The sequence below is a fragment of the Sparus aurata genome, chromosome 24 (genome assembly GCF_900880675.1).
Source record: "Sparus aurata chromosome 24, fSpaAur1.1, whole genome shotgun sequence".
Lineage (NCBI taxonomy): Eukaryota > Metazoa > Chordata > Actinopteri > Spariformes > Sparidae > Sparus > Sparus aurata.
Genome location: NC_044210.1, coordinates 3,911,494 through 3,939,079, shown reverse-complemented (window position 1 = coordinate 3,939,079; position 27,586 = coordinate 3,911,494). Strand labels below are relative to the sequence as shown.

Here is a 27,586-nt window from a genome sequence, read left to right as displayed (position 1 = left end):
GTCTCATTCTGCCCCACAGCATACACCCCATTGGTTGACTGAACAGGGAGCCATTTTCCATTCTAAATCAAACCAACCAATGTTGAGTAGGGCTGTTTGAGACAATCAGAAAGGATATCCAGACCAGTGTCCCTCTCTTTGACAGTGTTCAGACAGGTTTGCCTATTTGAGTTGGGGAATTAAATCAGAACAGAAAAGGACCAAGCTCACTCACAGACCTAAAACGTTACCTTTGCTTTTGTTTGACCTATACCTGTGGCCAAATCTTTATCTCACAATGAAATTACTTGTTTATTTTTTTTATTTTTTTTGTCATGGTTTAATCTCAAGGTGACCACAAAAGTCAGAATTTATGGGGAGGACTTTCTTTGGTAAACTGTAAAATAAATGAGGAAAAAAAAAACACGAAAAGAAGCAAATGAACAAATATTTATTCCAGTAGAAAAGTCATAGATGAATATTTGCTGTTGATTATTTTTATAACAAATGTACATAATGTCTTTGAGAAATGCTATTTGCTGTGTACATGTGCTGAAATAAAATGAAGACCCATGCGGGACAGTCGGAACAACAGCAAGGTCCAGTATACAAAGTTTCAGTGATGTGCAATACAAAAACGGCATGCTGTTTTAAAAGGAACTTCATGTACTGTACTATGCAACCGCAAACTGTGTACATCGCTTCATGCTGTGGCTTCTCCAACCACCCTTTTCCAAGCAGCTTCATCTGGACTTTTAAGGGATTTTTGTGTTTATTTTATTTTTTTCTGTGAAAGATGAAAACCTTAAAACGGTTAATGCGGTATTGCATGCAGAATATACCACTCTAATTTATTAAAAGAAATGAAAGAAAAAAAAAACATGAAATTGGAGGTGATTATGTTTAAGGCAAAGCTACAAGTGAGTCATTCTAACGTTGTCAACTGTATTTTTACTTGCTGGTAATTGTCTCAACTTGATTGTGCGTGCGTGTGTGTGTGTGTGTGTGTGTGTGTGTGTGTGTGTGTACAGGTGTGTAGTTAATATCAAGATTAAGGCTGAGATCAGAGATGGGTGTGGTCCAAGCAAGAGTGCCAGAGCTAGGGAGGTAGTAAGTTGTAGAACACAGTCATTTGTTATTCATTCTTAGGCCACCTGCTACTTTTTTGTAACCTTGCAATATGATTTGCGTTCCCTCGCAATCATTTTTTACACTTCCATTTTTCATGAGGAGCCTCTGCCCAGGTCCTATCTTCTGCTCCTGTCTCCAAAAAAGTGATGATGTAATGCAAAATATGTTGTGAAGGAACGCGAAAGTATTGCAAGGCAACACAAAAATGAATGCAATAGAGCGCAAAATATATATTGCAAGGTAATGCAAAAGTATTCCTAAAAGAATTCTTGCCATGACCCTTAGGGGGCTTTATACCTGCTTGTACTACAAAGAAAATAACAAAAGGTGATCTAAAGGTACGTATTTGTTTAGGAGGCAGCTGTCATTTATCGCCACACCACCCTGAATTGGCTAGATCTTGTCAAATCTTAGAATCTAAGCACGGTCGGCCTTGATTTGGAGCCTTCTTGAGTGGTAGACCGCCTGGGAAAGTGCTGTAAGACCCCAAGTTAAAATTCCTAACTTTACAGCAGAATGAAATATGTTTACAGCCTGGTACAAAAAATGGTTCTGGCATAAATGGGCACTATGTAGTTTTGGATAAAAAAAAAATTTAAACTAATAATACAAACCCAGAAATATATATGTTTTCCATACCTGAAAACACATGCTGTTCTAACAGGAAAATAATCTCTCTACAATGTTTTTCGACTGAATCTATTCAGTAGCTGCTTATAAGGGACGAACATCAGCTACTGTAACTTTGGGACAAAAAAATTCCTCCGATGCTCAAAGATGTGAAGTGGCTGCCTGCTGTAATGCCACTCATTCTGGTCAGCAGCTTGGTGAGGTTCACTCAGCCTCAGCTGTTGACATCCTACCATTTAAAGAGACATGCTGTGCAGCCTCACCTGTATATGATGTATCACCTGTCAGGATAAATGAAACTAACATAGCACCTTCCCAATGTCAGTCTCTGAATCTCTGGCTGCACTGCACCAGTTATTTTGGTGTGCAACAATAATGGCACATGGCTTTTCTGCCTGGACTACGAAAAACTAAATCTGTTGACAATCAAAGACTCCCACCCTCTTCCCAGAGTTGACAATGCACTGGATGCTTTGTCATACTCTGCCTGGTACTTCACCATGGACCTTAAACATGACTACTGAGAAGTTGAGCTTTAATAGACATACCGTGAAAAAACAACATCACTTTAAAGTAATGCCAATGGTACTATCCAATGCTCCAGCCACATGTCAAAGCTTGATGGAACAGTACTTTGTGGCTTCCCATGGAAAACCCACCTTGTGTATTTGGTGGATGTCCTCATTTACAGCCACTCCTTCAGCGAACATCTCCAGCACTTAGAGGAAATCCACTACAGACTTAAGTCAAGTGGCGTCAACCTAAATCCTTGCAAAATGCTGTTTCACCAGGGATCAAGTACAGTTTTTTTGGCCATGTTGTATCCAAGAACAGCTGCCGGTCATACCCCCAAAATGAGAAGTGTTCAAGACTGGCCAACTCCACACTCAGCAGCACAAGTAAGAGCTTTCTTGGGACTTTGTTCATATACAGCAAGTTTATGCAACCTCCCAATGGACTCAGTGTCAAGATGCATTCACATACCTGAAACATGCAAACCCTACAGTGGTTGAAAATTCAGTTTTTATGATGGTGAAACCACTTTATCAACTTCTCAGTGGAAAACCACTCCCACTATTTCTGGTGCCCTCTTTGTGCTCTGCTAGACTTGTTTTTGTCCAAGGAGTAGGTCTGCTTTTTGCAGTGTGTCAACATTTTTTGATAAGCATTCATCCCATAAATCTGTTTTTAAAAGAAGTATGGCCAGGACACATAACGAGGTCTCTACTAACCATCACAGAGTACATGACATCATGGAAATGTACCTTTGATAAAGTGTTCCTGACGTGTACGCAGTCAGCCTTCGCCTCCACAGGCCTCTGGCTAAGAACTTAATGCAGCTTGACACGCAAAGCTTGTACAGCAAGTTCTCAAATGAAGCAGCATGTTGTGGATTAAATGAATGTGTTCACGCATCATGAGATTCATAAGTGATGCCAAATTTCAGGATTTTAGCTCTAAATTGCCCTTTTATGATGCTTTGATAGTGTTATTGTCCAGTCTAGTTCCCATCCACCATGTCATGGATGGATCTCATTTATTAAACAGTTTGTAAAATATTGTACATTCTTGTTCAACAAACAATTCATACACTTCAGTGCTGTGCAGGGACTTCACCAAAGGATCCAGTTTCTTGGATTTAACCCTCTCCAGATGGCTGTAACTCTATTTTGCCCTCTAATGTTGGTGACATGATTCACCAGACTGAACTTCTGGTCCTGGAAAATATGAAAAGTAAAATTACTCAAGAGCAGCACAGCTTTCTTAAAGCATCTGGCCTGGCCTCACAACACAACCTTGTGACACAGAAATCTGCCTGCAGTGGCTCAGATTAGCAGACTCAAAGTTGAGAGGCTTTAGTTTCAGCTCTGTGTGGATAAAGAGAGCCACATCACAGATGTCACCATCTGCACTACCATTTCACATCTCCCGCATTTGTGGTAGAACACAGACCAAAAATAAGTAATATATACAGTACATCGCTGGAAAGTGCTAGATGTGCTGTCTCTGTAGCGAAGAAGCATTAATATGATAAAGACAACTTGGATGCACCCATGACACCTGACAAGCTCAAAGTGCTATTGTGCACAAACACTTATCCATATATCAGTGAGGTTACTGTTCAAAAGAAAGTCAAACAGTTCATACAAGCCAGGCAGGCCATAATTCACAGTGATAAAAGGTTTAATAAACCTGGAGGTTATAGGTCAATATGTGAAATATCAGTGTAGGTAATGCAAGGTAACATCAATGTGGGGTTAAATGCAAATGACAAATTCTGCTATTACAATTTCCCCTTTGACCTTCCTATGGTCACTTACAAGATGTGTTGCATAATAGCAGTGAGAGCACACACACACACACACACACACACACACACACACAGACATTATAGTGTGGATGAGCCAGCAGATGTTATCCCCTTTTTTTCAATAATATGTTTTACTATTCCAGTTCTAATTCAGTTGATTTGCAGCTTCTATAAAAGCTTAAAATATTTAATATTTTATAGTCCATCAATTTTGTTGTCAAGTTTCAGACATTTCTTCTTTTTAGATTTGTGGTTACATGTATTTACAAGTATTTTACCTTTGGGTTATGATCGGATGTTCTAGCATGTCGAATGCTTTCTTAAAGTCTAGTCTAAATTTGCAGTTAGAGACTTGTTCAACTATAATGTACTTATTTTATTTACCTTGTCCAATGTTTCGATATATATCAGACTATGTGCAGTATACAGGGCCCAAATCTGTCCATGCCACCCAAGCAGGCCTGGCCAGCAGCACGTGTGGACACGGTCCATCACACAGCTCATTCTGTGCATGAGACAAGTGATACAGAGACAGCAGCAGCTTCCTTTGTCTAGAAAACATGTTCAACTCTTCTACCTCATCACTTCCCCCACACCATACTTCCTCAAACCTGTCATCAGGCCCTGTTGATACATGTGCTGACTCACCCAATGTTGTAAACATTAGAGGACCCTGTAGAAATATACATACATATATATATATATATATATATATATATATATATATATACATATATATATATATATATATATATATATATCACAAATCACTGATTCGTATGGATCAAGCTGCTGGGGCCTCTTTACCATGCTGCAGTACAAACAGGACAAATATTTTATCCTCTGATCCAAGTACACAGTACTGTCTCTGTAACGAGAGGAAAAGTCACTTGTGACTAATACAACTACACAAACAGGTACAACAGTCACAGTCTGATCAGGGCGGCAACTACACGTCAGTTAATCCATTTGGATAGAAAGAAAATGAGTTGCCCACTAATTTGGTAATCGATTCATCGTTTCAATTACTTTTCCACCAAAGCGGTCAAAGATCTGCTGGTTCCAGCTTCTTAAGTGTGACCATTTACTGCTTGAGTCTTTGGGTGTTGGACTGTTGGCAGGACAAAAGATGCATTTTGATAACCTCACTGTGGGCTCTGGGAAACTGTGATGAGAGTTTTCCATAATTGTTTGACATTTAACACTAAATGACTTGATAAATAATGAAATTAACTGTAGCAAATACAGATACGAATATTCATTGATTATACGTGAAATACATAAAAAAAAAAGGATCAGAAACTTATTCGATTGTAATTCTGGAGACTCAAAGTCAATCAGCCAACCTTTATTTGTATTGCAGCGATTCACAACAAAAGTCATCTCATGACGCTTTCCAAACTGAGCAGGTCTATGATTCAGTTATTTACAGGGACCCAACATTTCCTCAGAAGCCTGTGATCAAAACTGAGTCCATCCACACAATTTTATAATACTTGTAACGCATTTGTGTTTTACATGTCGTGTCCTGATGTCCTGTACACAATGTCCTGTCCTGTGGGTGAACTGATCTCACCCAAAGAAATGTGTCTTGGGTCTGGACCTAAAAGAATCCCTCAGTGACTGCAGCTCCTCTGTGTCACGGAACGACACGCTGTGGACAATTTGTGATGTCCTCAGGCGGAGTCTGTCCAGTTTGGGCTTCATCCCTCTGAATGATGACTTCCTCCTGACGGGTTTCTCTCTGTATCGAACCTCCCCGTCCACAGAGTCACAGTCGCTGGGGCTGAGGAGCCTGCTGGGCCTGAGGTTAGACTGGAGAACCTTAGAGAACCTCCAGCGACCACCATCTCTACGGTCTGCATTCTCTGTGTCGGAGCGCTCGTACGCTCCTATGATGTCCTGTATGTCCACACTCACATTGTCAGTGAGGTACTGGCAGGCCTTCCTCCCGCTGTAGTCCCTGAGCTCCACGTCTGCATTGTAGGCCCCCACCAGGAGCTTCACCACCTCCATGTGGTTGTGCATGGCAGCTATGTGCAGCGGTGTGTAGCCGGTGCTGGATCGAACATCAACGCTGATGGGAACGTTGTGCTGTTTGGCAAAGTTGATAATCAGCGCTATCAGCTCGGGCTTGCCATGCTTGGCTGCCCAGTGCAGGCAGGTGAAACCAGTGACAAAATCCTTCCTCAGGACGAGGCTGGGCTCAGTGTTGAGGAGGTGGTACAAGCCTGACCACTCGCCATCCGAAGCACACATCATCCACTCGTGTTCCAGCGGGTCCAGAGCGACAGAGGCCCTGTCGTCATCCACGAAGGAGGTCAAGGACAGCGAGTCACTGTCACTCCTGTTGGACAGGCTGACTGAGCTGCGTAACACCAGGCTACGCCTCACCTGGGGGGAGCTGTTCATCATGACCTCGATGAAGTGTCGGCGGCTGCCTTTGGGGGAGCCTTCACTCCCACACTCAGACAAACTCTGTGTATCCGACTGCTGTTCGTCCTCCCCTTCGTCTGCCGGCAGCGGTCTGGTTCTGCGCTGGGATCCTCTTGCCTGGTGCCTGATCACCACATTATTCTGCTCAATTTCCTGAGCGCCTTCAAGCAAAAGAGTCTCAACCTGTCCTGTAGTACCGGTTTGTACAGGCCCAGGCAGGGTGAACATAGATCCCTCTGCGGGAAGAGGTGAGGCTTCAATCACAGCAATATCTGGTATTTCAGGCGCTCTTCCCTCCTGCTCCTCCTCCTTGGACTCCCTACTCCCTCTTCGAAAGCTTTCTCTGTTTCCCATCTCACCTGAGCTGTTGTCCACCTCCTCAACTAGGCAAACAAACTCGTCACGCTCTCTTGTGTCGTCTGTTGTCTTCGCTGCAGTTAAAGATTCAGGCGGAACTTGGCTCTCCCTGCTGTCATTTCCGTAACCTGAGCCAGGTGTTGGTTGCAGCACACCGCCTGCTGAGCGCGGCAGGGCTGGATCCTCCTCTGCGTCATCACCGCGTACCTGCCCGCAGTCCGCCCGGTGCGCTCGTGACGGATAACGGCACAACACATTCCGTGCCTCTGAAACTTGTCCTGGTTCCGTTTCTGCCCCGCGAGTGTCACCGCTCACACTCGGGTTCTGTTGCTGCTTTACTGAACCGAGAAACTTTTTCTTCAGACAGACGTATTTTTCTCCGCTCTCGGTTTTTACAAAAGCGACGTTGTCCACGTAGTTTTTAAATGTGTTCCTGACGGCCGCCTTCTTCTCGCGCTCCTCCGGGAACACGGCCTTAAAGCGCTCAATTAAATCCGTGTTCTTCACTCTGCCTCCTCTCTCCCTCAGGAAGTCCAGAATGGCCTCTTGAGTAAAGTCGGCGGCCATTGTCAACAGTTTAACTTGACGTTCTTCTGACGATGAGATGACAGCATGTGAACGCGCTCTAAAGCCGTGTGGTCCGGTACCGTTAATCCACCGACTGATCCCCCGGTACAGAGACGAGTGGAGTAGAACCGGTATCACTGCTAAGTGAGGACTGGTATGAGGGAGAGCTTTTCTCTGCGCTGTATTTCTAGAGCTCAGGCGTTAATTGTCTCCTAGCAACCGAGGGCAGGACCGTACCATTTAGTCTGTGGAGGGGTTGAATGAATTCTTGTCACTTTACATTTCTAAAAAAAAAATTAAAAAATAGAAATAAAAATGAAAAAAGAATAATAAGAAGTGTTTATAATATATATTTTTAAACATTCACATACTATTTTTATTTTAGTTTTGTCGCTTTTAAAGTGATCATCACTAGTTTAGCATCCCCAACTGTTTGTGAGTAGGGCACGCTGCTACTCGAACAAATCCTGAATGAACGTGAAGAAGTTACTAAAAAGTAAGAGAAAAGGAGTGTTTTGGTCACTGAGTCATTCTCACACACACTGCCACTGATCCATGTGTGTACAGCTTGTTGTGGAGGACTGGGGACCGGTTGCTATGTTGCACAACATGACTGAACGTGTGTGGAAAAGTCCCGGTCTGAGTCAGCCAGAAGTGCACAGGTACATTAATATTTCACTGTCACCTCAAGAGAAAGACACGACGTGTCAGATCATGTGAAGAATTCAGTAATACATATTTATCAAGGAGTTCTGAGATTGATGGTCAACAGTCTATCATATTATACGTGTTTGCTTGCAGTTTTCAGTTTTATTTGGCTAATTTATAATGAATTATTTAAGTTTTATTTTGAAATGCCACTTTTCATCTGTATCTGCAAGACACACAGGCACTATCCACTGATATGATGACTCTGATATGAATGAACTGAAGCCAATGTGTCCCTAAATAAATCAAATTTGTATTTTTTTTTTAAATTTTTTTTTTTTTGGGGGGGGGGGGGGGGGGGGGGGGGAGGATAATATTGCAAAAAAAGATGGGTTTTAAAAAAAAGGATGAAAAAATATTACATAAAAAATACTAATTATGTCCCTATTAGGATTCATAGTTATATTGGCCAATTTGATGTGTCTGTTTCTATTGATGTGATTATTATTTTCATAATAACACAATATATTTAGCATGTTAACTGTAATTGAACAGACAATATTTTGCACCTGGATGTTTTATTGCATTATATACTATACTAGATTTCTACATTACTACAATATCATTACTTTATCATAGGATTCTGGTGTAAACATACATATCTATATAATCATTGCTACTAATCCCACCAGTCACTATTGCTTTGTAATTTGTTTTATTCTGTATTTTTTAAAATTTAATTTCTGTTCATATTATTTTATTATATTGATAATTATTTTAGTTATAAAAGCTTATCTTATCACTTTCATAATTTCCAAACTATCAGAGTAGCTAGCTTAAATAGGGAGCCAGCTTGAGTTTTGTCAAAGACAAGACATGTAGCTCACATCACTTTGCCTAACTGTACAAAAATTGATACTCAACAATGAATTAGTTCTGTGCCCCTAATTCTGATTATCCATAAGTCGCGGTTTGGAAAGTGCTATAATTGTTTGAATCATTTTGTGAAAAACTCAAATTCATCATGTTATCGTTCTACAGTGTTCTGTAGAGGTAGGTAGGTTTTTTAATTTCTATTTTTTCATTTGTTTGAGTGATATTTGTAAAAAACAGGAAATCATCAGTAAATAAGAATATGACCCTGTTTCATACGGGTTACTTCAGCCTCGCTTTGGGGTAGGTGTACAGGTTGCTAGGCAACCGGGGTCTGTCTGTTTTGGTCAAGCTAAACTGAGGAAGGGAACAGATAGAAGTCTCTGCTAACTGCGTAAAACACGACCAAAACAAAAATGTCGTCCATCTCACGCTCGGTTAAACCTCCGCTGCAAGACCAGATAACAGAGATGAAGCGTAAAATCCAACTACTGGGTAAGTTTGTTTAAGAGTAGTCTGGCCGTTGATTTCAGTTCACGCTAAAGGAAGTTCGCTTTGCTACACTTAGCTAGCTCGTTGATGTATTCAGGGAACGGTTACTGTAAAAGTTTTGTCAGTGTGCCTGTTTGTCAGTGCTGGTATGTGCATTTATTCAAGTACTAAAGTATACATTGGAGTTACTTATACTTTACTCGAGTATTCTTTATTTTGTGAAACTTTATATTTCTATTTGCATCTACTTGCATCTTAGAGGCATGAAATTACACTGTTACGCTACATTTGTCTGACAGCTTCAGTTACTGTTCATATCACAGGTGTTCCTCCCCTTCCTGTCCTGTGACGTCAATGCATCTCCAGATGTGTTGACTTTGAATGTTTGTGATAAACTGAAGAATTAAAAGTTTCCTTCATACCTGGAGAACATTACTCTTTCTTCAGCAGCATACAATATGATGCATTTCTATCGATTAAACCAGCCAACATTATATAAAGTAGTGACACCTGCAGCAGTAAAATGACACATACACATGTAGCAGTAATATTAATCCAAAATCATCAACAAATATTATTATTATTATTATTATTATTATTAATATTATCATCAGCCGTATTATTAGTGAGTAATGAGACGCTTTTGCCATTTTCATTCATGTAACCATTGAATGTGTCCACCAGAGAGCGAAAGAGCAGCATTCCATGAGAGCTCCCAGGCCACCATCCAGAAGAACAGAGAGACCATCCAGCAGCTGAGGCAGGAGAACAAGAGGCTGTACAGACAACAGGCTGAAACTAATGCAGTGAGTCCCCCATGAAATACAGGCAGCTTTCTCAGCTGTGTTGTTTTTCTATGTCCTCATTTGAACAGTCAAAGAGATCATACCTGACTTTCTTTTACAATATTGTTCCCTTTGGTGTCTCTCCTCCCAGGGTTATGAAGTGGCCTTTCATAACAGAGGCTTTGAGAAGGGAATGTCGGGGAAGGTGAGGGGATGGTGCCTAAATGCTGTGTGTTATTAAAGTTCACAGTTAACAATTAATGTTATATTGATGGACTTTTTCCCCCCAAAATATCCCCCACACTGTCTCTCTTGTGTGACACACCCTCTCCCTGCCATGACCCTTCTTTAAGGCATCCCTGACAATGTTAGAACGAAGTGTGCTGTCTAAGAAGAAGAGTCTCAATGCCCTAAAACACATCACGCAGACCAAACAGTGCCGCCTGGAAGAGCTGATGCTGGAGTACCAGAGGCTGCAACCAGAGGGCAGCAGTGGAGCACAGTATGCTGATGCTCGCACCTTTAAAAAAGAGGAAGATGCCATGGTAATTACCACTGTGGTAGTAGTTTTTTTTGTGTGTGTGTGTGTGTGTGTGTGTGTGTTTTTTTTTGGTGTTCAATAGCACACGTTTACACCTTCTGTAAACAATCTGTCTTCCAGACACTGCGGGCGCTGGAGAACAGGCTGGAGAAGACCCAGTTCAAGTGCAAGGAAGCTGAGAACATCATGATTAACTATCAGAAAGTCAAAAGTCACCTGCAGGTTAGTTCAGCATACACAGTTTGCCTCAAAAGAATTTCTGCGCACATGTTATTGGACATGTGTCAGGTGACACCACCCCCTTAATGATTTCTGATTAAAAATACACATATTAGTGCTGAATTGCCAGTATTAGAGATTATTTTGCAACGTATCTGCCCCTTTTTGTTTGTGTGATTAAAATACATGAAAGTAAGAGAGACATGTGGTCCAGCTCAAAGTGTTGCAAAGGTCCCCGTAAAATCGTGTCCTTTTTGAAACACCTGCAGGAGCTCTCTCAGTTTATGTCCACATTTCCTGTCCTCCCTCTTTCCATCGCTCGCTTCTCTTCAGGAGGAGAGTCTGACCTACGAGGGCCTGCTGGACAGTTTGGAGGCAGAAATCCTGAAGGCCAGACAGGAGCGCCAAAACATGCAGGCCACGTACGACGCCGCCCAGCTCTCTAAAGAAACTGCTAAGGTGATCCGAACCTCACGACATGCGTGTGAAGGCGTCAGAACGATGATTCGCTCGCCTCTGCTGCTATTACTGATGATACAAGTTAAATGAGTCACAAGTAGACCAGCTACAGCGGCTTTTAGGTGTTTATTCACCTGTGTTTACAGTCATTACAAATTCACTGTTGTCATACTAAAATGTATTTTGACCCACTGGGTTACCTTCCTTGTTTCCAACCTCTCCTCCCTCCATTTCCATCACTCCCTCCCTCCCTTCTTCCTCCCAGGCTGAGTTACAGCAACTGGAAGAACAGCTCTACAAGGAGCGCAAGGAGAGAGAGCGCATTATAGCCATCCACAGGAGAGAGGTGGAGGAGCGCAAGGCCCAGGCTGAAAAAGTTGATAGAAGGGTGAGAAACACATGGTGGTGCATTCACAATTTAGGGATATTGTAATGGATGCTTTTATTTTGATGTTGTTCCCTCTCTTGGTGGACCACTTTCTAGCTAGCCATGCGCCCTTAAACATGCAAATGACATGAGGAAACATGACCACCAACGGGCCGGCAACTACCAGTCCAAAAGCAGCCAGTCACATTTCTGGTACACATGTGGTTTACTTCAAAACAGCGCTCTGTAGAGTACCTTGAATTACGTATGTTTTGCATTGTTGTCAGGCTCAGAGAACAGCTATGCAGCCAGATGAGCTGAGCAGTGAGGCCCAGCGCAGCACCTCCAGGATGGCAGGTGAAGAGGAGAAAGCCATCTACACTTTCGAGGAGGCCTTCAGACGCATCAAGGAGGCCACGGGAGTCACAGATATACAGGAAAGAGGAGAAGTCGCTGTCCACACACTGTACTCGGATGTTTGTGTGGTTACCGTTGGTGTTTACATGCAGGTTTTTTATTCGTTTGTTGCGTGTAGGAGATAGCGGAGCGCTTTTCGTCGCAGAAGGAAAGACACCAACACCTGGAGAAGCTGAGGGCGGAGAACGAGAAGGAGCTAGAGCAGCTAAGGGAGCAGAAGGAGCTCCTGAGCCAACAGCTCCAGGATATGAAATATTCGGGGGAAGCTAAACTATCCAGGTGAGATACAGCGGAAGAGTTGTATATGCAACTGAGTAACGCTTTGTTATGTACTGATAGGGATTTTCAAGCTTCTCCTCTTTCTCTGTGGTTTTATCAGAGACCGACAGGCGCTGGAAGAGAGTGAGCAGCAGCTGCAGGCTCAGCAGCAGAGGTGTGACGCCGCTAGAGAGCGCCACGATTGGCTTATTAAAATCCTCAGTACTGTCCGAGCCGGGGTGGAGCACCTCGCCGACAAACTTCAATACATCATACTGGTATATACAGCCTCATCCATCAAGATTTGTCCAACTGTAGCACAATTGACATTAATCATTCTTAATATGTGTCAGTGTTCTTGGTTTTAATTTCCCTTTCTGTCAAAATTCTTCCACTTCTCTCCAGAGTGAGGAGGACACAGCGGCTGAGGTGTCTCCAGACGCCGACGAGTACTTGCTGGAGCTGATGACCCAGTGCGAGCTGAAGTTGCAGACGCTGCACGAGAAAGTGCGGGGAAAGGATCTGACGGCTCTCATGAAAGAGATGGAGGAGGAGGATGTGAGTGGAAGCTCCGTAAACACTCACCCAGCATCGCAGTGGGTTGGAGCTGGGCTGGGATTTTGGATCGACTGTGCAGAGGCCGTCCTTGTAAACTCAGTGTCTCCAGTTTGAGTGACTCCAACAGGTTTCGGCATCAAGCCTCCATCAGGGAGTCAAACAGATCTTATGGAACAAAAAGCCCTTTTACAGTAGTATTCCACCAGAAGGAAGCTCACACTTGGACATGTTGTTGTGGCCAAACACCCTCTCAAGACCACAACCTACTGGTTGCATACTTCTATAAAAGGGCAGTTTTGTTTTAAGGTCTAATTAATTGTTTAATAAGAGAGTGCTTGGGGGTTTATCTTCATTTTTTTTGTCCACGTACATCCCTATCCAAAGAACACCCCTAACAAAATTGATTAGAATGCTCATACACATTCTTAGCTCATTAAAAAAATAGTTTGTGTAATTTCAAAAGAAAAATGTAATAACTAGCAGCTGCCTCTGTGAGGGAGCCTTGGTCTTGCAGTGATAAAGGCAGTTCTGGCAAAGGGCACGTCGGGTGTCTTGCCAGCGTGGCAGAGCATGTGTGAGTGTGCGCTGTGCTCGCATAACTTATCTGAATGGAAAGGCAGTCAAAAGTCTTTCAAACTTTCCGAGTGTGATGTGAGCATTTTATATGAATTTCCCCAACGTGGAACAAATTCTTAAAATTATTTTGACACCACATGACTGTACAGTAATTTTATTTTCTCATGAATAATTACAATAGAATAAGTCACCTACACATAAAAAACAAGATTGACAAAGATCAGGATCCTACTTTGATTGGCTGTAAGCATGAAAAGCCAATCTCAAAGTCAGTTATCCAAGAAACAAGGGACATTTTGGGATGAATATTAAATATTGAAAATCATGTGTCTTTGCTTCTCTGAGCAGTTCTTTGTCAGGATTGAGGGGAAACTGCCAGCTTCCAACACCCGTGTCACGCTCCCAGAGGACCAAAGACCAGACTCCTTCAATGACGGTGAGCTGGGAGCCAAACACACACAAACACACTAATACGAGCACACAGTCTAAATCTGTCGTGGTCTAACGCTGTCACTGCTTGTGTCTCAGAAGAGCGGAGCGAAGAGGACGAGGCTGACTTCCTCTCACGGGAAATGCTGAAGCGTCAGTCTCAGCTGATCATTGACTCCAAGTCCAAGAGGAAGAACTGGAAGAAGAAGGGCAAGTTCTGATTCGACAGCCTCCACAGTCTCAAGACTCAATAAATGATCTGAATTAAAAGATGATTGAAGTGTAGAAGGAGCTTACCAAAACATATTTTCAGACATGTTGAAAGATGTTGTTGAATATTTATGACTAGATGTATTTGTGCTTTTACTGGTTTCTCGTTGTATAGCTGTCACTGTTGCACCAACACTGGTTTCACCGTCTCTTTCTTCACAGTTCAGATTCCTCCCTTGGCCTCATAGAAACCAATAGAAACAATCAAACTTAGACTTTTTACCACTGATTGTATTCTCTTTCCTTTTTCTTTTTTCCACAATAAATGACTATATAAGGACAAAAAGGTGCCTTGTTCCTGAAGGATCTCTCTGTCATTGCTCTGTTGATTGAAATGGAAATGGACTGCACCTTACAGTTCCTTACACAACTGTGTTGTAGAATGACATTTAAAGTAATATTTGAACCTTGATGAATATTTTACAAGTGACTAAACTGTCCTTAATGTATGTCAGAAAGGCAAACAAAACACAAATCAGCTGAGGTGTTTCCAGCATCATGACCTCATTCAATCTTATTTCACATACCGAAACAATTTACTACAATACAGCAATTTTTCATTTCACTACAAACATGACAAACCTCAAACCACAAAAACAGTGACGGGTAACAAGCTCTGTAAGGAAACACCTGACAGTGATAATAAAGGCATATGCAGCATAGAGACCAGCCTCAGCCTGGGATTAAAGATGAATAAAAACTAAGTAACTCAGTAGACTATGGATACCCGAGACTGCCAAAATTAACAATAACTAAATAAATAAATCAACAAATAAATATCATGCAATTAAATGCAAAATACATGATATGAGAAATAAGTGTGGGCATAAAATTAATTCATATAATGTGACAAACATTTTAATATTAATTTGCTTCTGTATGTATTTATTTACTTTCACATTTAATTTTACATTTAAATTATTCATTCATCTGTTTTTAAGTTCATTTATTTCTATATTCTTTTCCGTTTGCATTTCACAAGTTAATACATAAATAAATATATAAATAAATGAATGAATTGATATGTTTTTATATCGATTAATTGATTGATAATGTAAGCAATGTGTATCAATCTTGCTCTGGACGGAGAAAAAAACACACCTAAAGGCAAGGAAAGATTTAATTTATTTAAAATCACACAGCAGCAATGCAAATGTTTCACTGTTGGGGGTTAGATCACATCTGAGCCATGACAGCAGTGCGAACACACCGATTGGTCAGAGATGTCAAACAGCGTCACCCCATTGGTCTAGTACGATTGCGTCACGGCGCCATTGTTTGAATTGCGGAAGAGGCTTCTCGCACACAGTGGTAAACAACAACACACACATCTGCTGCTTCGAGTTATCGGAAAACCGGTCAGCTGTCAGAAGACACACCAACAACTGGTAACTGACCTAGTTATTACTGCCGTGTCTGTCACTGTGTAAGCCCGCTAACACGAACAAGTACACAGCTAATAGGTTGCAGCGTTACCTCGTTAGCAACAGAAGCTAACCGAGCCAAGTCGAAAATGCTAACTTGGATGTTATGATTATTTAAAAGAAGTCTCTCGCAACTCTCTGAAATGTTTTATTTCGACGTCGAATTCAGTCATTACCCGTCATATTACATCTGTCTGAAGACTCACTGTGTGTTCTCTCTCCTACAGTGTGGTGAAGCGATGGAACTGGTAAGTCTTCATTAACAAACTAGCATTGTAATGCTCATCTAAATGCTCGAGGTGTGTGTGTGTGTGTGTGGAGGGGAGGTGTGTCTGACAGACCAGGGGGGAGCGGGTCTGCTTTCATTCATTATTGAGGTGCTGTGGTGGCAGCTCCTCTCAGCTGTAGGCACTGTGGAACCCGATCACTAGTGGGTTTGACAGGAGGAAGGTGACCGAGGGCTTTTAAGTATGGGCAGCAGGACAGCACATTTTTTACACTCAAGAAATAAGACCTTTGTGTATCTGTGGACTTACGGGCAGTTCCAGGTAGAGCTCAGATTTCTTCACCAGGTTCACACATTGTTTGGGATGTTTTGTAGGACTCATTTGGTTTTTGCATCCTTGTTTTCTGCAGGAGGAGCAGGTTGAGTGGGACGACGTGAATAAAGTCCTGCAGCGTCATGGGTTTAAATCAGTGTATTTTGCAGATCCTGTCGAGAATAAGAACCTTTCTGGTAAGAGTCAACGGGCGAAGTTTGAGTTGAATGAACGCGTTGTTTGCTGCCTAATTTATTCTTGTCGCGATGAAATTCTAGTTTGAAGAAACGTACGAAAATGATTGCAGATCCTTTCTTTTTTTTTCTTTTTTGATATGTTGTTTTTTGTGAATGTCTGATGTAAATGCTTACCACTCCCCACATGTTCTTAGACTTGGTTCTGCTGGACAAGAAGTCAGCTGGTGAGATCAGGACGACCTTGAGGACGATGCTGACGGACTCGGAGAGAAGACAGGCGCTCATCCAGGAGCTCATCAAGTCCAACAACCAACTCAAGTCAGTCAAACAACGATGGGTTTACCATAGAAATGTAGATTTTATCCCAGCAGTAAAGACTTATAGTAAACACCAGCCTCATTGAATGACAGAAGAGTAGATGGGGTTTTTTTTAGAGTGTTTGGATCTCTATGTAGATGTTGATGGATGCGTGCAGGAAGCTTAATTGTAGTGTAGCGCCGGGGAGACTTCAAAACTTCCCATCCTGTGTTTTGCTTGGTGGCAGAGAGGAATGACACAGCAAATAATGAAAATAAAAGAAAATATTAACCATCTAAGAATGAATGCATTAAGGAAACCAGATAGCTTAACAAACTGGAGGAGAAACAGACCATCTTTATTTCCATCCATCTTGAGAGGAGTTTTATTAAAAATAATTTATGTAATGATTTTAAAATGGATTAGAGAGCATGATGTGAAATACAAAAGTCCTAGAATTGCAGTTAGTTTAGTTTGCTGCAGCAAAACTAGGATGGCATTCAGAAACCAAACGTGGTTTCATTAGTTTTTATTTATTTATTTTATCTGAATTAAATATAAAAATCCTCAAACGCACAAGTTTCTGGTACTATGACGTCATTCTTATCTGGATAAATTGTTGTATTATCATTATTATTATTATTATTATTATTTATTTTTTTATTCAATTTTTCAATTAGCTTTCAGACTGGACATCTTGACATAGTCTAAAGATGTCACATTTGGATTAAGGTTAATCTCATTTGCCTCGTGTCTCCATCCAACATTTGTAAAAAAAAAAGGAAAGGAAAAAAAAAAAAAGAAAGAAATCCATCACAGACACGATGACTGGAAATATAGTGTATGGCAGTAAGTTCTAGATTTATGTGTTCCTCCTACAGTGAAAACTCAGACTGAAGTAAAGCAGCGGGGCGAACAGCTGAGGGTCTTTGACAGCGTATACATTCCTGCAGTGTGTATTACTGTGGGTCTGTATCTATTCAATAATGTATCTGCAGTGTGTGTCGACCACCTGGCCTCCTGTCATCTAATCTGATCAACACCACATGAGAGATGCTCCTCCTGAGTCCTGCAGCTCAGTGCAGGTATGAAGGATAGTGATGACAGGGAAACCAGCTGACTGTAATACCGGTCAGACATCTTAAATATTGTAATTTTAAGCCTGCTGTTTCATAACAGCTTCAAATGTTACCAGCCTCAAATATATATCTATATTCAGAAATGCCTAAAAATGAGCATTTTCCTTCTGTTTAATTTTTTTAAGTTAAACATTTTATTCCAACATGACAGCTACGTTAGAGTTTGAATGGCTCCAATGATATTCACCAAAAATAAAGATTACAGAGTTCAACCAAAATGATCAGCCCTTAGTGATTCAACAATAAACCAAAGATTCATTTTGTTCAGTTTCTCACATCTGTCCAGAGTGAACCCTCTTCACAAACATATCAATAAAGGTTCTGTGAAAAGGAGAATAAACCAGCGTCTCTGAAGCTGTCAGCTTCCTCTGGTACCAGTCAGCTGATTGTCTTCATCACACAGGAGAAGAGCCTGAAGGTGACGCTGCAGGCTAACGCTAGGCTAACTGCAGGCTAAAGCTGAGCTAGATATGTCATCTTTGAAAAGATTTTTGTTCCAAGATTTTTTTCTGATTAGATATGTTCTGAAATGAGTCGTCATGTTTGTCATTTTAATCACACCCAACCGTTTCTGAGTCTTTGTAGTGCTTATGTTGTGTGTCTTACAGTGTGGTTTGCACTCAGTGCACTTTGAGATTGAACCTTCTGTGTGTGTGTGTGTGTCTCTAGAGAGGAGGCTCATGAGCACATGAGCAGAGCGGCTCAGCAGTCTCAGAGGGTCACAGAGCTGGAGGAGCTACTGGATGTGGTGAAGACCAAAGTCCAGGACCTGGAGGACCGCTACCTCGGCAAAGCTGTCCAACAGCACAGCCACACTCAGCAGCTGCAGCAGGAGAAGCAGGAAGCACAGGTACGTTAACAAACTACCATAACAAGCCACTTCAGGCTGAGACATGCTGCTTGGAGATAACACAGTTTTACATGCAGGAGTGATTATCTAATGATTTAGAAATGTTGGTAAATAACTGTTGTATTTTTAAGGATTGCATAGCTTTAAAAAAAAATCAACCCTGACAGATATTTTTCAGAAGAAACAGATTTAGATTTTTTATAATGACGTAAAAAATAGGCTGATCGATTGTGAATATTGTCTTTAAGCAGTTTCGGTCTGAAAGTATTTTCTTCTGAGTAAGGAAAATAAAAACAATTTTCTAGAAAGTGTGTCAGGCTCTGGAGCAGAAGCTGTCCAAACAGAGGGAGGAAGCAGCTCAGCTCGAAAGGAAACTTTATTTCACCATCAAAGAAGAAGAGCGGCGATTGGCTCGACGGAGTCAGACGTTCCAGCACATCTGCGACAAAGTGATGGAGCAGAAGTCTCCTGCAGACCAGCAGTAAGAGCATGACTGACTCACAGAGGCAGCCACTGTCTTTTTATTCTTTATATCAAGTGAACGGTGTGAAACATGAGCACAGCGTGACTTCCACTAAGATATTAATCACCGTATTTTGTGAGCTTCCATTAGGCTATGGTGACAGGGAACACAGAAAGTTAGCAGCAGCTGTTGTGTGTCTGCAGGGTGCTGGACGTGATTGACTTCTATGAGACTAAAATGACTCAGCTGCTGGATGAGCTCAGGTAACACATGCCGCCCAAAAAAACGCACAGATGAAACCTTCCAACGAGCGCTACTCCTTCTGTTTGCACTAAGCTGTTCATTTTCACTCCAGGTCTGTCAAAGGAGCGGAACGATTTGAAGTGGCTCATCAGACGAGAGTCAAGAAGGCATCCAGCAATGTTGCTCCATCTTCTAAAGCTCTTCTCAAGGTAACTGACAAACATTTAGTCATTTTTTCAGATCGTTCATTCCGTAAAGCAGGTGATGATCTTAAATTTCCTCCAAGGCGTACCAGGACCAGCTAAAGGGAAGCAAAGGTCAAATGGAAGAGCTAAAGAGGGAGGTGGAGTGCCTGAAGCAAGAGTTGGAGGCGAGGTGTGTGTGTGCGCACGTGCGTGTGTGTGTTCATGATTATTGGAACAAACACATGAGCTATCATATCGGTGTTCATGCTGACTGAGTCTCTGTGTGCAGGCCAACACTCAAAGAGGTGAAGTTCTACAAACACAAACTCCGCTGTCTGGAGCGGTCGAACATGTACAACAACACAAGGTAGGAACAGTGACGACGCTCACTGTACCACAGGTGTGATTTATTTAAATGTCATAACAATGTTTGACCGTGTGTACACACCCATCCACGCAGACACACTGCAAAAAGTCTTTGTATTTGCGAGCGAATAAGTCAAGCTGTTGTTGGAAGTACCTTCCTCCATCTAGTGACTGAAAAAGTGAAATTGAATGCTTATTTTGATATATTTTTGAAATTAGAGTTAAAATTGTTACATCCTGACACTTCACTGATAGTGCCATGGCTTATTTTTCTTGTAGAGTCATCATTTCTGAAATGTTTTAATGAGTTTAACATTCTACTATCAGTCAGCAACAGACAGAAATAAAGTGTTACTGAAGGATGGATCATCTGTTTTAGTGCTGTTAAACTGTGACAAGCAGGGTTCGTACGGGTGCTTGAAATCCTTGAAAGTGCTTGAATTTCAATGTTGAGTTTTCAAGGTCTGAAAAGTGCTTGGATTTTAGTTTAAGTGCTTGAAAGTGCTTGACATTATAACTCTGTGTCTTTTACAAAATTGGGATCAGACTGGATAATTAATTTCTGAAGTCTTTGCTATTATAGAATATAATTTTAGATGTTTACAGCATAATACAATGTACATAATTGTGATAAAAAGTGAAGAAAAAAATCACAAGTATATATATTCCTTTAGATACGTATTTTACCCCAGCAGTAAGGTGCTGGAAAATCTTAAAAATGACCCTTAAAAGTGCTTGAAATGTGCTTGAATTTGACCTTGAAAAATGTGTACGAACCCTGGACAAGGGGCGAAAGCCAGAAAGGTTGGGAACAACTGTCCTTAAGTGTCCTTAAGACATGGTGGATAGATGTTCTGTCATCAACACTGACGTATGGCACTTCAGTCACTATGTGACGAGGAGACCGCCACAGAAACCTGAGTTGTAATCTCCAGGTATTGATGTAACTGATCTCTGCAGATTGCAGAAAGAAGACAAGACGACTGAGAACAGTGAGAACATCAGTGATCAAAGCAGAGAAGTCAGTCTGTGTGCACACTATCATCATGTAAGTATATTGTTTGATTAAGTTTTCTTAGCTCAGTATTTCCTGTCTTCTGTCACCTGGGGTGTAGTCCTTGTTGTTTTCTCAAATCTAATTCCTGAACTAAACATTGCTAATGGGATTTGTCTTCTCCTGAATTCCAGCTGTTGAAAGAGGTCAGTTCTGTAGTGAGCAGTCCCAGAGCTCCGCTTCAGCTGCACAGACAGAAAACCTGTTCTGTTGGTTTGGAGCGGGCTGAGTTTCAGACCCTGGCCCCCACGCTGGAGGCGTGGGCCCAGCAGCTCCATCTACTGAAGGTAAACACCACCTGCCTGTGGGCTTCTAAATCGTCCACACTTGCTCTGCTTTCTTAACTAGATTTCTCGTATGGAATGTTGGCAGGATCTGCAGCAGGGGTTAAATAAACTGACCAGCAGGCTGATGCCCTGGCAGTCGACTGATGGTGACCATGGTGCAGCAGAAGCAGTGAAGGTGGAAGACATGATGTTGCAGGTGGACACCATGCTGGAAAACATCTCGAATGATGATGAGAAGGTAGAACGCTGCGGTACTTTTGTACTACTTGCTTAAGGTAGTGTTTACATGATTGCAAATTTTATTTTGAATGGTGCCTTGAAGGTTAATCATTAAACCTGCCACTGGCTCTCATATATAATTGTTATAAAATACTATGAATGAATGACTATACAAGTGAAACTGTGTGTGTTGTGTGGTGTGAAAGGTGCTCAGGACACCAACTCGATACACTCTGGGCTCCATGGTGTCCCACTTCCAGAAGCTGTTTGATGTCACTTCCCTCAGCGGAGTGTACCCACGCATGAACGAGGTCTACACCAGGCTGGGAGAGATGACCAACACCATGAGGAACCTCCGAGACGTTCTGGAGCTAGGTAACCCTCGGCTAGAATCCAAACTTCATTGTGTTCTTTATTTGTCCAGCAGTCCAGCAGGAGTGACAGGACACAGGAACTAAAGATGTTGAGTTGGTGTTGGTGCTCTTGTGTCAGACAGCAGGGTTCCTCCTGCTGAGGTCGTGAACAAGGTGGCCAGACTGGCTTCCTCCACTGAGCACACTGCTGGATTCCATCAGCTGCTGGGAGAGGCTGACATTGACAGGTTCGCACACAACACAACACAGACATATTGTTTGAATTACTTTTATATAGAGATACAGAAACCCAAAAATGTCCTTTCACTCTTTGCAGCATCATCGTCAAAGTGAAGCAGCATGACGAGTTCTTCCCTGCTTTCCATGCCCTCACCACGGACATTTTACACACTCTAGGTATATGACACAATAAACATACCATGACAGCTGGGCCTTCTCTTAATTTTGACTAGATTTGATCTATCAGCATTTAAGTACAAAAACAGGGGCCCCTTCCTGTTTCAGTGTGTCAGATTGGTTCAGCCTGAGGGGAAGCTACACATTAAAAGTTACCTAACAACCAAGGTTTATTTTGGAGGCATCAGTTTCTATTGTAACTAAGGTCAGACTTATTTAAACCTCATCTCGTGAAAAAAGTCACTGAAGGTGTTTGTGTGTGTGTGTGTGTGTGTGTGTGTGTTTTTTTCAGGAGTGAGTCACCTGGACGACATCCTTCCAGCTCTGAAGTCTTTGAAACAAACAGCGCAGTGACACTTTGCTCTGACTCAACTGACTGCTTGTGTACGTCCTCATGCTACTGTCCATGAATGAAGATTGTACTTTACATTCATTGGCACAGGCACAGTCACCTGTCAACCAATCACTGCGGACGGTGAAAAAGTTCATTCATGAATTCTGATGTCGTCCATCGCAGTTTCCCAGGTGCTTTGTGAACAGATTTGAACATCTACCTGGCTTTTATGAATGCAGACTGTCTGTATGGAGAATATGTTTTGTAATTTGCATGAACTGACCCTTTAAACTGCCTACTTGAGTAGATTTTATAGCCCTGTTTGATAAATGGTGCCTGCGGTGTGCTGCACTTTGAAACAATGAGGTGCTAACAGACCACCACTTGCATTCATCTGTACGTGACAGCATTACACCAGCTCACAGCTGCGCGTGCTGTGTAATCCTGCACAGTTAGCAACATGTCTACTATACAGTTCTAATACAGAGAATTTAAATGACTGTGTCTGACACAAATCAGTACACAGCAGAGTGAGCGTAAAGCCAGTAAAAGCATCAAATGATATCAGAGGACATCCAAGAGTCACATCAGGACTAATACATAAAGAAACCATGCTGATTAAGTCATGTAATAAATTGAACGTTGGATTAAAGGGAAATTTCACATTTAATTGTACACAATGTACAAGAGTGCAGTGCTAGAACAGTGGATTGCTTTTTCAAAACCTGCAGCCTTCATTACCCACAATGCAACTTAGCCACTGAGTGACATCACTGGAGGTAATCAGATTACATGCAGCTTTCTCTGGAGCCACACAAAAAAAAAATGTTGACAAATGCACTCGTACTCCCCAACACCTGTTAACATACTTCAATGTGGAAAATGTATTCTGGCGTCACCCTTTAAATATCACACTCGTATGCCAATATGCTTAATTCATGTTTATAATAACGCTGACTGACAGATATTTCATTCATTTTCCCTCATTTATACAGGGGATCCAGTGATGGGTTAGGATCAGGTATTAAATATGATTACTTCACATACTTCCCATTTTGCTCTCATTTTTCAATTCTCTTAAGTAAAACATTTCAGACTTTCTTTATGCAACAATAGAATTGTTTCTCTCAGCTTTTAAACTAAAATTGTGTTAATGTCACAGGGCAGAAGTGGCTGTTTAAGTGTTTGACATTGTTGTGTGCTGTGATTTTATTTTTTGTTTTATTGCATGGTTTTATTGTTACTAATTGGTTTGTCTGCACTTGAGCTCCCCTTTAACTCACTTGATTGCCTGATGACCTGCACCTGGACACCTGCTAGATTTTGTAACAGGCGCTGGCAACCACCAATTGGGCTTCTGAGAATGGCATGGGGGACCAATGGTGTGGTTCAACGGGTGGGACCAACCACCTGGCTGAAAGGTTAAAGATGAGGAGACTGACACAGAAAAACAAAAAACAAGGAGAGAGACCAAGAGACCTTTGGCTCTTTGGTCTCTTCGGTATTGCTCTCCAGCCAATTAAAAAAAAAAAAAAAAACCCACATTTCCCCCTTACATTAAAATCTATGTTAGTGAGCACTTCTCCTTTGCAAAAGGATCCATCCACCTGACAGGTGTGTCATATCAACATGCTGATTAAACGACATGATCAGTGCACAGGTGTGCCATGAATCGTCAAACTAACAGGTCACTCTAAGTTGTGCAGTTTTATCAGACAACGCAAATGTCGCCGTCATAAGTTATGAGGGTTATGTGCTCACGTATGCACAAAATGGGCTTGAAATGCGTGAGACTTCTGTGCATATATATGGATTTTTAAAATACTTGACGTAGAAATGTGCCTCCATTAAAGGCAACTTTGACTCTTTGCATACGTACATTTTGGGGGCAAGGGGAATTGGTGACGCCAGTGGTGAGGAAGCAAATAGATGCCAGATTGTAGAAATGTAATGTAAAGGCGTTATTCTACACATAATGATGCATCTCACGCTTGACTGTCAGCTGTTTTCCAGGTGTTAACTATTTAACAATTTCATAAACACCTTCTAAACAAATAAATATGTCTTTTCTTCGTCTTTCTCTCACTGTGACCATGATTCACTTTAAAGAACAATCAGAGGATCATTTCCATGCATGGATATTGATGAGGCAATTTGTATTGACGTTCTGTGGTTGAACATGGGTGTGGAGAGGGTGGTATATGAGGCGGATCCACATTCCGCTCACATTTCCAAGTTGATTCCGGATTTATGAAAGGTAAAGTGCTGTTGGGTGTACGGCAGGTTTTATAAACCGGATTATTATTTGGCATATGTGCATTTCCTCATTTGGCACTTCCTCATGTAGGGAAACATTTAGTATTCTCTGCAGAGTTTTAGAAATTCAATTCTCTCCCAGTGTTCCCTTCATTCTCAACAAAGACACATGCATTGTAGTTATTCAGCTTCAACATACAAAACTGTCAGTAATAGCCCTTTAAGTCATCAGTCAGCGGTAGACTCCTCAATGCACACAACCACTGAACAGTTCAACATATCACGGCTTTCCAAGCCAACAGGAATAAACAGCAAAGCTGCAGCATATTAAAGGCGTTGGACATCTCACCCTACACGCTGTCTTGACATTTTCATAATTTGATGGAGAATGTTTGGTGTCGCCGGCGTCCACACACCTGTCCCCTCATGTGTGAGCCTAGTTCTCAGAGATCCGGGAACGAAAGGTCGTTATTTAATAATGAATGGAAGGGAGCGGAGAGCCTGGCTACTCACTGTGTCCCCGCATACATCAACTCCACTGAGCAGAAAATTAAAATGGAAATTTGGGCCTTGAACGGAGTCGAGGGTCCCATTGACCTGTGCTGTATGATTTATGGCAGGTGATTACATCACCACCAAGCTGCCTGGACCATTTGGCCCATTCAGCGCTCCAACTCTAGTCTCTAGAACATCACTTCAGATACTCTTTACTGATTATTAGCCAATGACTGGATGTAAAAAATCATCACTGACTTTTTTGTCAGTTGTTTGTTGACTATTGTATGAACCTCAAACTGTATAACACATGATAGTTTGTTTTCATATTTACCATTGATTGATACTACACAAGATGATTATGGGAACATTAATTTTTTGTCCAACCCTCTGATCAGACTACGCACGCAACACTTTGATGAATACATTTTTATACTTTATTATTTTCAAGTGCTGCAGAAATGATATTATCCTTATATCTGGAAATGAGTTAGCATTTTTGCACTTCATCCTCTCAAAGATTTTGGTTAAATGGCTGAAATAAGGTCTGTGGTCTACGACGGATACACAGCACTGTCAAAGAAAAAAAAAAGCTAGTTCTACTTAAAATAATTTGTAACCTGGCTGCCTTAAAATTTTGAGTTAGGGAAGCCTTAAAATGAGAGTTGTGCAAACTAAGAAACTCAAGTCGTTTAAACATATATCTGACTACTATAAACCTAGAATAAGTAGTTGGTGTAAAAAAGGTGAAGCTGACAAATAAGTCGCAGTCATTTTTCCAGTAATAGTTCAACAAACAATATTAACTTCATTCAAAAAACTGAACTGCATTATTTTCCCACACAGCTGAAGGTTATTTTCTAAAAGCACTACATGGAAAATATTCTTCAACCTCAAAGAACATTCAGAATGCCATTTTTATTTTAAGATTCAATGATTGTGGTATGAATATACTTATTAATAAAACATTACCATGAGGTAAAGATGAACATTATGAAAAATACCACATATTGAGCATGTTTCTGAAGTTATTATCATTTATCTAATGAAACTGTTTGCAAAATAGCCTTAGTACTGGGCTTTTACTTTGCAAGAATTAAACATATAAACATGGAAATTGTAAAATATAAAAGGTTTTTGCAATTTAACTACAGCACTACTCGCATCATCACTTAACTGAGCAAAAAACATACTACAACATCTGCATTAAGTATTTTCAGTGACTTTCACAGGTCACTTTTGATCAGAGGCTTTGTGTTAAGTGTTCTGGCCATGTAATGTGTATGTAGGAATGGTGCTGTGTTTGTTGTGTAAGGTTGAGTGTGAGTTTTATCATATAAATATTTGTTTCTGAACAGTGATAGCTGCAATTGTCACTTCCGATGCCAATGAACACTTTTTGTATCAGCTCGAATGTGTACCTCAGTCCTTTGGGATAGTCTGTGTCAAGGCAGTAAAGCAGACCCATCCGTGTTGCAAGGGCATTAGCAACATCTCTCGTGCAGAATGATGTGCTTGTCCAGCACAACAGCAACATCGACAATCTCTTTTGCCAGCAACTCCAGCTTGTTTCCATCTTCCTCTGCAGGAAACAAAAGGCCAATGTCCACTCCTTGTGTGGCTTCCTCTTCCGAACTCCCAGTCTAAAGAAAATATAGTATTCAGTAGCCCTTTTTAGATAGAAAAGGCGGCACATTTGCTCCAAGGTAAGGACGGCAATGTGCCGGCCTGTCTTTCTAAAACTGAGGCGTAATATTCCTCCTTTTCCAAAAGCCGCCTCTGAGGTAGGCGTAAACATGTGACATGAGGTGAAGCTCGAACTTGGGCTGTGAACAGTGACAACACATTTGACTTCAAAATAAGAGCTTTACATTGCACTCCATTGGAGTTTAGAAATAGGTTCTTAGCTGGGGGCTTTTAATAAGGTAGGTAGCGACAGTTCCTAGCTTGCCGACACAACAACAAGCTAACACAATTGTTGTGATAGTAACTACAGGCTGCTGTAGTCGCGGCAGGTGACATCATCAATAGGCGTACGCGGGAGCACAGCGACGCATGTGCTAATGTTAAGCTCTGCTGTTTGTAACAGAGGCAATGTCAGTTAATAAACCAGCTCATTTCCAGTAAGACAGCTTCAGACGAACGGTGAAAGAAAGAAAGCGACT

The 27,586-nt window shown here is 41.5% G+C and overlaps 3 protein-coding genes across 5 annotated transcripts; 2 read left to right on the top strand and 1 right to left on the bottom strand.

Moving 5' to 3' along the window:
* Window positions 1-5,357: 5,357 nt before the first annotated feature.
* Window positions 5,358-7,619, bottom strand: LOC115576862 (ankyrin repeat domain-containing protein SOWAHC-like). The gene has a single exon (XM_030409458.1). The coding sequence runs from the start codon at window positions 7,409-7,411 to the stop codon at window positions 5,624-5,626; it is 1,788 nt and encodes a 595-aa protein (XP_030265318.1). The 5' UTR covers window positions 7,412-7,619; the 3' UTR covers window positions 5,358-5,623.
* Window positions 7,620-7,923: 304 nt separating this feature from the next.
* On the top strand, window positions 7,924-14,318 carry LOC115576864 (coiled-coil domain-containing protein 151-like). Of its 3 annotated transcripts, none has more exons than XM_030409462.1 (13): window positions 7,924-8,073; window positions 10,109-10,230; window positions 10,361-10,414; window positions 10,563-10,754; window positions 10,871-10,972; window positions 11,303-11,428; window positions 11,694-11,816; window positions 12,083-12,232; window positions 12,331-12,491; window positions 12,592-12,748; window positions 12,876-13,028; window positions 13,953-14,040; window positions 14,133-14,318. In XM_030409462.1, exons 3-13 carry the CDS (start codon window positions 10,403-10,405, stop codon window positions 14,252-14,254), a joined length of 1,386 nt encoding a protein of 461 aa, XP_030265322.1. In that variant the 5' UTR covers window positions 7,924-8,073; window positions 10,109-10,230; window positions 10,361-10,402; the 3' UTR covers window positions 14,255-14,318. The 3 variants fall into 3 exon arrangements, with proteins under 3 accessions (XP_030265322.1, XP_030265321.1, XP_030265320.1); XM_030409461.1 differs by lacking the exon at window positions 7,924-8,073 and adding an exon at window positions 9,237-9,427 and having other exon boundaries at window positions 14,136-14,318; XM_030409460.1 differs by lacking the exon at window positions 7,924-8,073 and adding an exon at window positions 9,237-9,427.
* Window positions 14,319-15,469: 1,151 nt separating this feature from the next.
* Window positions 15,470-24,729, top strand: cep70 (centrosomal protein 70). The gene is made up of 17 exons (XM_030409459.1): window positions 15,470-15,691; window positions 15,955-15,975; window positions 16,364-16,463; window positions 16,658-16,781; window positions 18,569-18,749; window positions 19,055-19,230; window positions 19,416-19,475; window positions 19,568-19,664; window positions 19,742-19,830; window positions 19,930-20,007; window positions 20,967-21,054; window positions 21,195-21,347; window positions 21,433-21,585; window positions 21,773-21,941; window positions 22,059-22,167; window positions 22,257-22,336; window positions 22,629-24,729. The coding sequence occupies exons 2-17, from the start codon at window positions 15,967-15,969 to the stop codon at window positions 22,688-22,690; spliced, it is 1,728 nt and encodes a 575-aa protein (XP_030265319.1). The 5' UTR covers window positions 15,470-15,691; window positions 15,955-15,966; the 3' UTR covers window positions 22,691-24,729.
* The last annotated feature ends 2,857 nt before the right edge of the window (window positions 24,730-27,586 follow it).